The following is a 15422-nucleotide window of genomic DNA, read 5'->3' as shown; positions in this document are numbered from 1 at the left end:
TATCAAACTAGCCCTTAGTGAAAATTGGAAACACAACGATCCTCTTTTCGCATCACCATTGTGTTTATAGGTGAATGTGTCTTGTAGGATTATGACATTATTTCAACAAAAGAATTATGATTTATTTTCTTGTTGCATAATAAGTGTTGTATTTATGTTTCCCATTTTATAGATTGACATGATTATTTACATGGTTTCTAACTTAATTAAATTGTATTGACCAATGTTAAATATTCACGACCACAAAGATTATTTGTTATGTAACGGCCATTACATTAATAAGTGATTTTAGGTACAACTATATTTTATCGTATAATTTAGATAAGTCTACTTTAATGTATTTTATTTTAATTGGCTGTTTTGGTCTTTACTAATAAATATATCAATACTTTTTACCTAAATATAAATAAGGTTTGTGTTGCTCTTTTGCATTTTGTATTAGGGAAATAGGTTACTATTCCTCATTGCTTTCACTGCTTTATTTTATACGGTGAAAATCTGGATCAATAACAAAAAGGCTAAAATTAATATGATTTAAGATGAGTTATGCTTTTTTTATCTAAATTATAGATCGTGAATGAAATACAAAATTTAATACCTTATATTATGAAAAAAAATTATAGAAAAGTACATAAATAACATTCTTTTTTTCATAATACAAAACTAAAAACATATTTAGTCATCTTCAACCTCTATATTGATCAATAGCAAATTTAATTTTAACTCAAAAGATAAAAATAAAAATAAAAACTGAATTTAGATTAAAGTAATATTTGTCTCAAAATATACCATGTATTTTTAACAAGTTGTGATTACATGACAACGTCTTGTAAGTAAGGTCACATAAGATATTATATAACTTAAAAAATAACATAAATTTTAACATAGAGAGCTAAGAATAGAACAAATATTTATCTTTTTAAGATTTTTAAGTGAAAAGTCATTGCAATTTTATTATCGAACTTGTGTACATGTTAGTTAACGAATTTTGCTAACTACAGGTTGTTCTGAAGTTTCATGAAACAGTAAGGGTTTTCAGTGTAAGTTACCCTCGCACGAAACGACATAGTTTTCATTTTTCACTTGGAATAGCAGAAGCTAATAATTTCCATACGCTCGCTTTTTTTTTTTTAAGTAGAGGTTTCCGTCAATATCAAAAAAAAAAAAAAAGTAGAGGTTTCCGTCCCCTTTTTTCTTGCTCAATATGGCCACCGCCGTGCTACCACAAGACGCCAAAAAGCTCCCCCGCCCCGGGCGGGGCGGATTTCAGGCCCACGGCCTTACCGAAGAAGAAGCTCGAGTCCGGGCCATCGCCGAAATCGTCAACTCAATGGTTGAACTATCACGCAAAAACGAAACGGTCGACCTAAACGCAATAAAATCCGCCGCGTGCCGCAAGTACGGTCTTGCACGCGCCCCTAAATTAGTAGAGATGATCGCCGCGCTACCCGAGACTGACCGCGAAGCCTTGCTGCCCAAGCTTCGAGCCAAGCCCGTCAGAACGGCTTCCGGTATTGCTGTCGTGGCCGTTATGTCAAAACCACACAGATGCCCCCATATCGCGACGACTGGAAACATTTGCGTGTACTGTCCGGGTGGGCCAGACTCTGATTTTGAGTACAGTACGCAGAGTTACACTGGATACGAGCCTACTAGCATGCGCGCTATTAGAGCCAGGTAGTTAATATTGTTGATATTGCTGTTTTATTTGTTGTAATCGTGCTAAATGAATAACTAGATATCACAATATTACAACGAGGTTTGGGTTTCTGAAAAATAATGATCCTTTTAAAATATTTTAATTATGTTAGGTTTTGGTTATTGGTTAATGTGATACCTTGCATTGGTTTTTTTCAACTTACTAGCTTTGTGCATCCAGATACAATCCATATGTCCAGGCAAGAAGCAGGATTGATCAGCTAAAACGTTTGGGTCATAGCGTAGACAAGGTTTGGCCGATTCGCTATTTTTAATTGATGCACTGTGTGATTGTTTATTTATAAGCATACATCAGGTTCTTATTTGTGATACTGTCATGTTGTCAGGTTGAGTTCATCTTAATGGGTGGTACCTTCATGTCTCTACCAGCAGATTACCGTGATTACTTTATAAGGAATCTTCATGATGCTTTATCTGGACATACTTCTGCCAATGTTGAAGAGGCAGTCACTTATTCTGAGCATGGTGCTACAAAATGTATTGGCATGACAATTGAAACGTGAGTGACTGTCATTTTTCATGGAATTCATCCTTGTTTAAACCCTATACTGAAGTTTGTTTTTGAGTTACTTTCCGCTTTCCAAGAAACCCCTAAGCAGTATGCTCTATCTACTATTTGGATGCTTAATGTTCATCTTTCATATAAATGATCAGACTGGATGTTGTAGTAGCATATCACATATGAAAATGGCTTACTTGTCTGTTTCTTTGTAATTAATTAGGAGGCCAGATTATTGCCTTGGACCTCATTTGCGCCAAATGCTTTCTTATGGTTGTACACGATTGGAGATAGGAGTTCAAAGCACATATGAGGATGTTGCTCGTGACACAAATAGAGGGCATACGGTAGCTGCTGTGGCTGATTGTTTTTGTCTGGCAAAGGATGCTGGTTTCAAGGTGTGCTAGTGCTCTATCACATATGTTGTGTATCCCTCAAACGAATTGATGTTTTATCTCAGTCATGTTAATACGGATCTGATCCTATATCCACGGAATGAGCAAAGATTGTTTTATCTTAATCCTTTTCTAAGGAACAGTCATGCTCTCATGCTAATTTGGTCCTTTTCATTTTTAGCAAATGAATCCTGCGTATTGATGCTGAGCTTTTCTTGCATTTTGCTGATTTCATTTTATGTGTAGGTTGTTGCTCATATGATGCCTGATCTTCCAAATGTTGGAGTCGAGAGGGACTTGGAAAGTTTTCGGGAGTTCTTTGAGAGCCCATTATTTAGAGCTGATGGGCTTAAAATTTATCCTACGCTTGTGATTCGTGGGACTGGGCTTTATGAGCTCTGGAAAACTGGTAGGTATAGAAATTACCCACCTGAGCAACTTGTGGACATCGTCGCCAGGATTCTAGCCATGGTACCCCCTTGGACTCGAGTTTATAGAGTTCAGCGTGATATTCCCATGCCTTTGGTTACTTCCGGGGTTGAGAAAGGGAACCTTCGGGAGCTAGCTTTAGCTCGGATGGATGACTTGGGCTTGAAATGCCGTGATGTTCGGACACGCGAAGCTGGAATTCAGGTACAGGGACAACCATGCCTATTTGGACTTGATATGCACTTAAAATTTCAAAATTTTGAAATCTGAATAATGTTTCTGTGATAAAATTAGGACATCCATCATCAAATAAAGCCAGAAGAAGTAGAGCTTGTCCGTCGTGATTATGTGGCAAATGAAGGTTGGGAAACATTTCTTTCGTACGAAGACACACGCCAGGTATTGGGAATACTTTCTTCCATCCCTTTTGTAATTTTTATCCGTGTGCCTGAGCTTTTAAATCATGATATCTTGCCAGGTGCTAGGAAATGAAATTTCTGAAACTATCTGATTTGCCCTTTTCACAATCATATTTGTATGTTAGCTCAAGATCTGTTTATTTCACAGCCACATCATGATCTTTTCTCTGCATCGCTTGTTTAGATCCTTCTGTTTTAATTCCTTTGTAAAATGATGTTTTGTTGGAGCAGTTTCTGATGGCAGAATGATATGCTCATTATGTTTTATACCTCAACAGGATATTCTTGTTGGCTTGTTGCGCTTGAGGAAGTGTGGGCGGAATGTTACTTGTCCAGAGCTCATGGGCAAGTGTTCTATTGTTCGTGAACTCCATGTGTATGGAACCGCTGTTCCTGTGCACGGTCGGGAAGCTGACAAGCTGCAACACCAGGTAATGATCTGGATTATTATGTAAAATGAGGAACTATACTGAGATGAACTTCTTGGAGGTGAACCCAGAAAAGTATCTGCTCGATAGATTTGTATTTGCCCCCTGAAGTTTTCTCTTTTATCATATCACAGGGTTACGGTACACTCTTAATGGAAGAGGCAGAGCGGATTGCACTTGGAGAGCACAGATCAAGAAAGATGGCCGTTATTTCAGGTGTAGGAACTCGACATTACTATAGAAAATTGGGATACGAACTTGAAGGTCCTTACATGGTGAAATATCTTGAGTGACCGGACAATAGAATTCAACGCAATTCTTTACGGGCATTAGCACAAATTTTGTAATTTTATTAGATTGAGTTGTATAAGTTGAGTGAATTTGCCTATGTACTATATCGTTACAAGACATGTTGCACAACATTGTTTGTATTGCCTTCCATGTCAGAGTTCAGGGTTGCATTTGGATTCTGATAAAACAAGTGGGTTTGATTCTCCTTTTTTCTTTTTCTTTTTTGGGGTAAACACACACTTCGACTGAAATTACCGTCAAAAGTCAGTCAAGACCTGTCAGCTCGGTTCGGAAATCTAAATATTACACAAAGCAATGGTGCCGATTAGCTGACAGAAACAGTAAGGAAAAAAATCTCAGATCTTGAGGAGAGTCAGATAGTTACACAATGCAATGCAATGAGGAGGATAAAATTGAAATTGAATAATACATAAGGTTAATTTAATAATTTAACACAGTTGAAACAAAAAAAAAAATCTGTTGAGTTGTTAAAATTTAACTTTTTTTTTATTACATGAAATTATTACTCAAATTAGAACTCATATTACATAAGACTATAATTGATATTTACAAATTAGACTATTACTGAGACTAATTTACATCAATACTAATAGAGCGCTGTCCAAATTTTAACTCTCATAAATATTCGAAGATATCTACTCCTCACACTTAGGTAAGAAAGAAAATTATTTTCACTCAAATTTAATTGAGGAATAAAATAACCCCACAATATATTTGTGGGGGTTCAAACTGTTGTCCTCTAAATTGGAGGACAGCAACCCCAACCACTCCGCCAAAGGCCGAGTGGCTGTTAAAATCCAACTAAAAGTGTTACGAAACACTTTAACAGTTAAAGGCTTTAGCAGTCTAATTACCGCACCACACTCCCACGTACACTCTTAATCGAAGAACATGGCCTAGAATGTAGGATAAGGTTTAGGCAGCAATACCTTCTGCAAATACTCTTCAATTGTGGCGACCAAAGCGTTTTCAACTTTCAAGTCTTTAGCGCTATTCACGAGAGTGCTGAGTGCGTACTTCGAATACCCTCAGTTTGGATTTGTTTATTCTCCCGGTTCTCTTGCCAATTGGTGCCGTCAGTTTAACACACCCATGCTTAAGTCAACTTTCACTCCCATTTTCTCAACGTCCCCTTTAAAACCAAGAACCCCAAAACTCTTGAGATCTTACTTAATCAGCAGCTCTACCTCAGAAGCCACTCAACCTGTTCGACAAAATGCCTCAACTAAGATCACCCCACAGCTCTCCCCAACTTCAGCTTACATTCACCTTCCCTTCTGCAGAAAACGCTGCCACTACTGTGATTTTCCTATCGTGGCTCTCGGTTCTTCCCCAACCCAAACCAACGACGATGACCCACGTGTATCAAATTACATACAACTACTCTGTAGAGAAATCATTGCAACAAAACCGGGGCATAAGACCAGCCCACCTCTTGAAACTGTATTCTTTGGGGGCGGCACACCGTCCCTAGTGCCCCCGAGGTTTGTATCATCAATTTTGGATACATTGAGAGACAAGTTTGGCTTGAGTCTGGATGCTGAGATATCTATGGAAATGGATCCTGGTACCTTCGATGCTAGGAAAATGGAGGAGTTGATGGATTTGGGTGTGAATAGAGTGTCTTTGGGAGTTCAGGCATTTCAAGAGGAATTATTGAAGTCTTGTGGGAGAGCACATGGTCTTAAGGAGGTTTATGAAGCCATAGAGATTGTTAAATTATGTGGTGTTGAGAATTGGAGTTTGGATCTCATTTCCTCTCTCCCTCATCAGACACCACAAATGTGGGAGGAGAGTTTGAGACGAACTGTTGGAGCTCAGCCCAAGCATGTGTCAGTGTATGATTTGCAAGTTGAACAGGGCACAAAATTTGGGATTCTGTAAGTCTTTCTTGTAAAATCTGTACTTTTTAGCTTTACAAAGTATTCATCACTTAGATTGATTTGTTCTACAGGTATACGCCGGGGGAGTTCCCTCTGCCTACAGAAACACAGTCTGCCAATTTCTATAGAATGGCATCAAGTATGCTGTCGAGTGCTGTTTACAGACATTATGAAATAAGCAGCTACAGTGAAGACGGATATGAATGCAAGCACAATCTTACTTACTGGAAGAACAAGCCGTTCTATGGCTTCGGCCTTGGTTCTGCAAGTTATCTTGGTGGATTGAGGTTTTCAAGGCCAAGAAGGATGAAAGAGTTTGTGGATTATGTGCAGAATTTGGAGGCTGGGTTGGTGGATTGCTGGGGGAATAATCATATTGATGCCAAGGACTTGGCCATGGATGTTTTGATGCTATCTTTTAGAACTGCAAGAGGCGTAGATTTGAAGTCATTTGGAGAAACATTTGGTTGCTCCCTTGTTCACACTCTTTGCAAGGCTTATAAACCATACATTGAAAGTGGCCATGTCATTTGCTTGGATGAATGGAGGAGAGCCATGAATATAGAAGAATTCAACAGCTTGCTATTAGATGAAACCAAAATTGGGAATAGGCTGGCTTACTTTCGGCTCAGTGATCCTGAAGGTTTCCTCCTATCTAATGAATTGATATCGCATGCATTTGGGGTCATAGATTCTTAAGAAATTGCTCGAGATGTCATACTATTTCGAAGGGAAACTCACGGTAGCTAGCTGTGGAGGCTGAAAAGTAATTTGAAAAGAAATTCGTAGATTCATTTTAGGGTGGTGTTACCAAAAAAAAATTCAGTAGTTACGTTGATCTGTTGTCAATTATGGTGTTAACAATGAGAACAGGACTCGTAGTGGCTAAGACATGACAAATGGAACATAGCAAAGGCGTAGACAGATCTAGTATGTATATGGCTAGATTGAGGTGAGTTTGGGGAATGAATGATCAAGTCTGAGAATAGATGGGCAAAGCCTGTGACAAACCTGTTTTTTTGTGTGAGACGCGAAAATGCAAAAGCAAGCAATAAGCTTTAGAGACTCTACTTAACTGGGTCACAAATTATCTGATCTCTGCAGAGAGATGTCAGGACACAAGAATTCTTGTCAAGTGTATTAATTAATGTCAGCTTTGATATTTTCTTTTAATTATTATTTAGCCTGCCGCTAATCCAACCGCGTGACTTCGTGTTTTTAATATAAAAAAAAATTTACCATCTCAAATATAAATATGACAATCTCACCTTCGATTTGTTGAATTTATGTACATACTGTCAGTTAAAAGCATAAATTTATGAATTTATGAATTGTTGAATTACACAGGCGAGTACGTCTGGACTCCGGACCAGCAGTCGTCGGACATAAGCTCCAGTTAGCTTATGAAAATAAAAATTTAAAATTTGGTTTTACGTCAAGCCACGTACGCATGGTCCTCCAAGATGTGTGGGTTGATTTGGAACATTGTAAATTTATCATTTTATTTTCAGGAATTTGGACTTTCAACGATCTATTTGGCAGAAAATGAAAGATTGAACATGCTTCTCACTACACTGACGAGTGATGAGGCATTAAAATGTTGATTTTCAAGAAAAACTGCTACCAATCACAGTTGGTCGTCCACTAGCTCCACTGACAACTTTTGTTGGTAATTAAGCCGTGAAAAGTAGGCCTCCTACCCCTGCTTGAGATCTCCAAACCCTCCCCATCACAGGCTCCCACAGAAGCAGAATACTTAAAAAGGAAAAAAAAAAAGTTATAGATAAGGTTAATCAGACAGATTGACTAAGTCTTGTAGAAGCCTCATACAGGAAGAACATTTTTTTAAAATTTGTTGTGGCAGTTCTAGAACTTGCTACAAGACATTGTTACCTGACTATATCAAACAGAATGGTCACACACGAGCAATTGCAGATACAAGGCTCGTTTATCAGAAAAAAATTTAAATAAAAGAAAATAAAGGTTGACATATCCTTTTGTTGTATTCATTGATTTGCCCAGCTGCTAGTGGGGGAAGGAGAGAGGCCAGGAATTTAGTAGAAGTTGCACATTTGCTGTCTCGGGCATTCTAGAACAGTCTGGCCTTTCTTTGACATGAAGTTGCGTTTAGAAATCAATGGATGGGGATCACATTTACATGCAAATATCTCTAGTCATACATCTTGTAATCTTCTTTGCTTCACCTAATTACCTAGCATGCATTAGAAAAATGAAGCCAATCAATACCATCACCATTAGAGATGAGCTAGCAAATTAAGGCAAGCAAATCCTCAACATCTGACATCGATAACCTTGGACTATTATAATGCAAATTAATTTGGCTATTAAAAGCTTATAAAAAAAAAAGTTGATAACCTCAGCAACTTGTAAGTAATATCTTGAAATGAGATGTCAAAAGTAGATTACCTTATGAGGGTTTTGCTTTCCGTCCAACTCGAGGGATCCGCTTAAGCTCTTGGGTTCCTCCTCTCATTTCTCTGCGAAAATTCATAAACTATTATGAGGTTTTCGCAAAAGCTTGGAAAATTTGAAATTGACGTACTAGAAACATACCTTTGATACAGATAAACAATAAGATAGAATATAGGAAGAAGCATCAGAGTCAAAATTGAAATAGACAGATAGAATACACTCGGTTGCTTCTGCACAGATGAAAAGAAGAATTAATGCATATTAAATATGAAGCATAACTTCAAGTTTACTTTCAAGATAAGCTAAGAGCAATTTTAGATTCTCTTATTGATGGACTGCATTGAAGAAAAAAGACAATAGCCTAAAAGTTATAAAATTTTAAACTTCTTGCATTGCAAAGTGCAAACAAGCTGAGCTCTTAGGACACCCCCAAAGAAACAAATCAGCTATGGGAATGATAATTATGCTAGCTGGAAATTGTAATATTCCAATATTTGCCAAAGTAAACCAATATAAATCATTAACTGCAACTCTGACCTCTACCCTATAGTCCGAAATATTGCAGCAAAGATTGAAATCTTACCCTGCCTCCTTTAGGAAAGGGTTGACTTTTCCTAGGACATTTGTGAGCATCACAAAATTGGCGCAAAAACAATTCTGCAATTACATGAGAATGGTACTATAAGTATGATCAAATTATATTCTGCAAGTAGATGAAAATGGTACTACAAGTAAGATCAATTAGCATTTGTATAATCAATTTTCTTTCTTAGAAAGAGAAAGAAAATATTTTATAACATCATCAAATGTTTTCATCAGTTGAGAACAAAATAAACAGAAGAAAATAACTTTCACAAGATAGAGAAGAATAAAATAACTTTCACAAGATATAGAAGAATACCGTGAAGACGGCTTGCTGAGGGACCCTGATTAATAGGAAAACAGCGGTTGGCAAGGCTCTGTACCAAAAAGAACAGATATTAACAAATTAAAACAAAACATGAGAATCCAAAATTCCAGCAATAATGGAGGTAGACACAACCTCACAAAGGTGACGATTCTTGGCAACAGCTGCAGGATTGCACTTGCTTCTGGAAGACTTGGAATTCATCACGAAATCACAATGCAATGCTCCACATAAATCAGCCAAGCACTTACCATGACTCTGAATTGATTTAAATTTGTCACACAAAATTAACACAAATCAATGTTGTTTTACTAGGTAAAAATATTCAAAATACACATCCTTTTTCACTCACTATGCAACAATATCTTGTAAACAATTCAATAAGAGATACTTCAAATTTTGATGAGCACATAATGCTCTTTCTTATTTTCATCAATCTAGTTATACCATCACAAAATTGAAAAACATTTGAAACCGTTGAACTGAAAATGAAGTTAATTTCAGGAAGATCCATGGTAGACCAAACATAAACATTATGATCTACAGACATCTGGCCAGCAACATAAAAAATGAAAAATTTATGACAGATTTTCTGAAAATTGAATAAATCACTTTTTGACAAGCCAAGGAACCAGGGTCCACATACAACATTCAGAAGATTGTTGTGTCTGTTGTCAAAATGCTGATCAAGAAATTTTTCAGCACGAAAGCTTTTCTTACAATATCCACACCGCCATTCGTTTATGTCCACATGAATCTTGTGCTGCTCCTGATCCCTGAACATATCATTGTCGGGATGAAGCCTACACTTACTTGAAATCTCATACTGCACTTGCTCCACAAACGGCATCAAATACTACAAGAAGAATCATCCACGGTCATGCACATCACTCAATTTCAAGAACATATCGCACAAAGATAATTGTCTTTTAAGTTTAAATGTTACCTCCTCTATAACACCCCATGCTGCCCTACTTCTTTCTCTCGAACAATGTACTTCATGAGCCCGTCCCGGCTCTTGCTTAAGAGTTCTACACACAACAACTAACCATATTAGTCACAGTCAAAAATTATGCTACACCAATAACTAGATTCCAATAATCCAATCATCACTCATTAGAACTGCGAAATCAACTCTCGTTATAAAATTTTATAAAACTAATAAGTTGATAACTCAATGGACAGTGTCACCTTGAGGCTGAATCGTCAAAACCCTGGCACAAGAAATTAGGCAAAAGAAAAATTAAAAAATAGTGCTTCAATATAAGCTCGTTGAAATATATAAATTCACTAAACACAAAAAAATAAAAATAAATAAATAAAAAGAGTTAAGTTTGTGATAGCACTAATATTGATACCTGAATTAAGATCTCCTGTGGAGAAAACAATAACAAGAGGAAAATTGAAGTAAAAATTTGTGTGTTTCTTCCCATTATTTGTCTTTTGGCTAGCGAGATTTGAGTTTTGAGCTTCTCATGCGAAAAGCTTGTCCGCAGATAATCGGTGCTATTCGCTCTGGTTTCCTGGAATTTTTTATTGCTCTGTTTGGACTCGAGAGGTCTAGTGTCCTGCCCGAAGGTTAAAATGTTTCTGTAACGAAAACCTAATACCGGACCATGTGTATATATATGGGAAAATTTTTATTAATTCTAAAAGTTAAAAGATATCCAACGGTTAAGGCCCAACTGTTATGTTCTATTCATCATAACTGTAAAACAGTAAACTTTTTGAAATTATAAGATTTGCGGCTTCATTGAAATTATTGACCCTTGAGTTATCTCTTCAATTCCCACTTTAATTAACTCTTATTATTTTCAAAATAATAGAAACCCCATTAATTCTTCACATTCAACATCAGCATCAACACCTTGGAAAGCTCCTCAGTAATTGTTTCTTACATTATTACTGCTTCATTCTATCTTCTATTGACAGAATCAGCAATCAGAGGAATGAAGGAGATCAGATTCAGTCCACAAGCTGAAGCCATCCGCAAAAGGTGACGCTTTTCTTTTTTTCCTTGACCCAAATGCTTTAATCGAGAGGTAACCCAAATGAGGTGTAGGCAAGTGGCAACACTTAGCTCTTCCACCTCTTTCCCAACAACGCGCATGCTAATGGTAATGGGCATTGGGCACTTCATCTGATAGTAAAAGGTTCAATTGTAATGAAAATTAAAATGACAATCTTGGTTTGTGCTTTGATTATGCAATACTTTGCTAAAACTGAATCTTATTCATTGATAAAGATGGGTAATACTATGGAGATTAATTAAAAAATGGAGAATGATGAGATAAAATAAGGGGTTAAGTACTACTAGTTTTTGTTTGGTTTTTAAATTCAAAAATGAGTTTCCACGACATCCTAATATTATTTTTTTCGTTTTTATTTATATAATATCAATCTAAAAATGTTTGACAAAAATTTCTCATAAACAGGTAGTTTAAGAAAATAAACAATGACATAATGCAGTTTCTATCATTTGTACTTTATATAAGTTACATACTCACATTTAACTAATTTATAAGAGATGTAAATTGCCATTTGTAGTTGTAAAATACTTTTTTTTTATGAGAAATAATAGAGATATAAACTCTTTTACAAACTTATTTTATACCAAATAATAAAAATAAATTATGTAAACTGAAATGTGTTTAATCCAACTAATGAAAATACAAAATAATAAAAATATATCATGCGGACCAAAAGATATTTAATTCAACCAATGAATTCATGCCATATTAATTTATATAAAATTAATTTTCACAAGAGCTTGTAGTTCTATAATCATTCTATTCTAGACAACGGAAATGTATTTGCTCTTGAAATGAGTTAGATAAAAGTATACATGCAGCGGCGAATGTGCCCCCCTGGTAAAAAAAATAAAATCTAAGAATGAAAGAGGAAATCAGTTTAGGTTTCTAATTAGCTCCATTAAATTTATTAATATAGGCCCTGTAAATTTATAAGCTCATAAAACTTTAACTATTAAGAATCATTAAAACCTATACTTCAATTAAGAATTTTAATAGCCCAACACTCAACATATTTTTACATTCCTAAAAATAGGATTAATTCTTCCAGTTTCCATAACAATAGTAGAGAGAATGTTTTCAACAATAAAATTCGTGAATAATTATCTTTGAAATCGAATGAGATGAATGATAGTTTAGTTGTTTTTGGAGAAAATGACACATTTAATAACATTGATAATGGTCTATTGCATAAAAATTTTAAAATATGAAAATGAGTGAGAACTATTGTAAATTTATTAGCAAATATTTTATATATTTAAAGTTTTAGTTTTTATAATTTACAATTATGTAATTTAATCCCTGGTAAATTATTTTTTGGATTTGCCACCGTATACATGTGAGAATCATTTTTAGTCATATGGTAAATAGGATGTAATTACATAAAAATGGAGTTTCTAGTATTAATATCAAAACTAATAATTACAATTTTATTAAAATTATTATTTAAAAATTATATTTATCATATACTATTTATTTTTATTTTATATTTATAATTTTTTTCACAACAACAGTAAATTTAAAAAAATGATGACATCTCAATACTAAATAAATCTTATTTTATATAAAAGCACGGCCCAGTTGGCGCACCAATATCAACCAACATGTAACAACTTCCAGTGTAAAGTTTACGTACAGGGTACGTCACAGAACAAAAAAAAAAATGATTGGAGCCATAATGCCATGCAAGGGCAAATATATTAGAATTTTGCCTCACAGAAAAATGGCTTGCCCGTTGCCACTCAATGCTCTGATCTCCTCAGTTTATTTATTATTATTATTTTTTTTTTTGGGCTTAATCAATGTATTCAAAGAATAATGCTTTTCTGTTTCTGGTTTTGATGCTTCTTACTCTGAAACCTGTATCTTTTCTCGTGGTGTTCTATAACGGGTTTCTGTTTCTGTGTGTTGCCGCCTTTTATATGTTGCTGAGTTTTGAGAAAACCGCGAGGATTGCTCGTTACTTGCTATAACTACTTTTTGTTCTTTCATTTCCGATGCTCAAAAGGCACCCTGCCTGCAGCCATGCCTCCTGCGAGTTTTCCTCGCCGCGGGGATTGGACGAAAGAAAAGCGAAACAAATTAAACAAGGGATAAGGCGGTATTTTTAGTTCTATCATTTTCCTACTCATAAATTTTAATGGGATAATAACATCTGTATTCCTATTGTTTTAATTAACTCCAAGTATTGACATTTTTTTTTCTTTGATATCAAATAAGTCCCTGATGAGAACCCTAGTAACCTTCTTATTTACATAAAATTGAATATTAACCACATTATGTAATTTGATAGTAAAGAGTACTTCGGTCATTTTAGTAGAGATCACATTACGTCATATTAAATATCTTATTTTTATTAATTGTAATTTTGTTACTGAGTTAAGAGGATATTTCAACTATACTTTATTAATTAATTTATTTGATATAAGAGACGCGAATTGTTAAGCGGACGGCGCACCTTTGACACAAGTTGAAAAACAATCTCATAGCTTCAAAAATCATAAAAAATTAGGACATGAATGTCATTTTCCTGGTTTTTTGATAGGATGCAATTATAAAAAAACTGTAGAAACTGTTATTTATCATAAATTAGCCCTTAAAAGTGCTATTTATCATTGACTACCTCTAGTAAGAGCTACTTTTGCGGGAAAAGAAAGAGAGAGAAAAAAAAAGGAAAATAAACCCTTCGAAATGAATTGAAGCTCCCTCTCCTCCGGCGTTGGTTTCTGCTCAGCCTCAGACAGAAAGTGAAGCAATCCACTTCGGCTTGCGAAGAAGTGACCGAAAGGTGATAAAATGGGGAAGAAAAACAAGAAAGCAGGGAAAGGCAAGGAAAAAACAGAGAGAAAAACAGCCAAGGCTGAGGAAAAAAGAGCTCGTAGAGAGACCAAAAAAATCTCTCCTGAAGATGACATTGATGCCATTCTGGTAACTTCAAAATCAATTTAATTTTTTTTTATTTATAAAAATATCAAATGATTTAATTTCTCATTGACTTGAATTTTCGCAGCTGAGTATTCAAAAGGAGGAAGCTAAGAAGAAAGAGGTCCATGTTGAGGATAATGTCCCGGCGCCGTCTCCTCGGTCTAACTGTTCGGTAGTGCAGTTACATTACATTTACTCGTTGTCGTTAGATTTTTTTCCCCCCAACTTCAGTTTTCTAAAAAGAATGTGTTGAATAACTTTGTAGCTAAACATAAATCCATTGAAAGAGACAGAGTTGATACTTTATGGTGGTGAATTCTACAATGGTAACAAGGTCAGTGTTTTGACTTTTGATAGGATTTAAAATAAGGCTGTACAGTTATTTGAAGTAAGTAGATGTTGCTATTTGTTCTTGCAAGTAATTATGGTTAATTTGGTTTGATGCAGACGTATGTATATGGTGATCTTTATCGGTATGATGTGGAGAAGCAGGAATGGAAGGTGATTTCCAGCCCCAATAGTCCACCTCCTCGCAGTGCTCATCAGGCAGTTTCTTGGAAGAATTATCTGTATATCTTTGGTAGAGTTGATGAAACTTTGGCTCAATTTGTACATGCAGTAGTGCATGGTCTTACTTATTTGTATTAGCTGTATAACTGCATTTTGTTTGTTGTTAGGTGGTGAATTTACATCCCCAAATCAAGAACGGTTCCACCACTACAAGGTGAAACTTTCGTCATCATGTTTCTGCTTTAGCTTTATATGTCAAATTTTAATTTTAATTCCTTATGTCTTATGTTGCCTTCAACTTTGGGGTTTATAGGACTTTTGGATGTTGGACCTGAAGACTAATCAGTGGGAACAACTGAATCTGAAAGGGTGTCCTAGTCCTCGATCAGGTCATCGAATGGTATTTCCAGGTTTCTTTATATTAGAATGTTCATTATTATTAGTAAGGATGTCAACTTGGCGTATTCCTGGTCCTAAGGCGGCAAATTTTGGGCTTAATGCTTGTACGCATTTCTTCTTGAAATAAAAAAATA

The 15422-nt window shown here is 35.5% G+C and overlaps 4 protein-coding genes across 4 annotated transcripts in view; 3 read left to right on the top strand and 1 right to left on the bottom strand.

The window, feature by feature from the left end:
- Window positions 1-1151: 1151 nt before the first annotated feature.
- Window positions 1152-4387, top strand: LOC18047727 (elongator complex protein 3). The gene is made up of 8 exons (XM_006439970.2): window positions 1152-1677; window positions 1880-1949; window positions 2046-2218; window positions 2442-2616; window positions 2860-3246; window positions 3337-3441; window positions 3740-3892; window positions 4024-4387. Exons 1-8 carry the CDS (start codon window positions 1205-1207, stop codon window positions 4180-4182), a joined length of 1695 nt encoding a protein of 564 aa, XP_006440033.1. The 5' UTR covers window positions 1152-1204; the 3' UTR covers window positions 4183-4387.
- Window positions 4388-4960: 573 nt separating this feature from the next.
- Window positions 4961-7257, top strand: LOC18047726 (oxygen-independent coproporphyrinogen-III oxidase-like protein sll1917). The gene is made up of 2 exons (XM_006439969.2): window positions 4961-6081; window positions 6156-7257. Exons 1-2 carry the CDS (start codon window positions 5294-5296, stop codon window positions 6781-6783), a joined length of 1416 nt encoding a protein of 471 aa, XP_006440032.1. The 5' UTR covers window positions 4961-5293; the 3' UTR covers window positions 6784-7257.
- Window positions 7258-7630: 373 nt separating this feature from the next.
- Window positions 7631-11047, bottom strand: LOC18047725. The gene is made up of 10 exons (XM_024189642.1): window positions 10783-11047; window positions 10616-10638; window positions 10371-10455; window positions 10071-10280; window positions 9560-9682; window positions 9419-9476; window positions 9101-9174; window positions 8659-8747; window positions 8512-8582; window positions 7631-8296 (listed from the first exon to the last, which is right to left on the bottom strand). Exons 1-9 carry the CDS (start codon window positions 10855-10857, stop codon window positions 8513-8515), a joined length of 807 nt encoding a protein of 268 aa, XP_024045410.1. The 5' UTR covers window positions 10858-11047; the 3' UTR covers window positions 7631-8296; window position 8512.
- Window positions 11048-14046: 2999 nt separating this feature from the next.
- The window catches only part of LOC18050180 (kelch domain-containing protein 4), a 7450-nt gene continuing 6074 nt past the window's right edge, over window positions 14047-15422 (top strand). Inside the window, exons 1-6 of the mRNA XM_006439964.2 lie at window positions 14047-14382; window positions 14465-14551; window positions 14645-14713; window positions 14827-14959; window positions 15057-15103; window positions 15203-15289. Coding sequence (XP_006440027.2) covers window positions 14251-14382; window positions 14465-14551; window positions 14645-14713; window positions 14827-14959; window positions 15057-15103; window positions 15203-15289 — 555 coding nt within the window. The 5' untranslated portion in view covers window positions 14047-14250. The remainder of the gene's footprint in view (window positions 14383-14464; window positions 14552-14644; window positions 14714-14826; window positions 14960-15056; window positions 15104-15202; window positions 15290-15422) is intronic.

Source organism: Citrus clementina, unplaced genomic scaffold, assembly GCF_000493195.1.
Source record: "Citrus clementina cultivar Clemenules unplaced genomic scaffold, Citrus_clementina_v1.0 scaffold_3, whole genome shotgun sequence".
NCBI lineage: Eukaryota > Viridiplantae > Streptophyta > Magnoliopsida > Sapindales > Rutaceae > Citrus > Citrus x clementina.
Note: the sequence above shows the minus strand (reverse complement) of the source record. Positions and strands in the feature narration are given on the sequence as shown.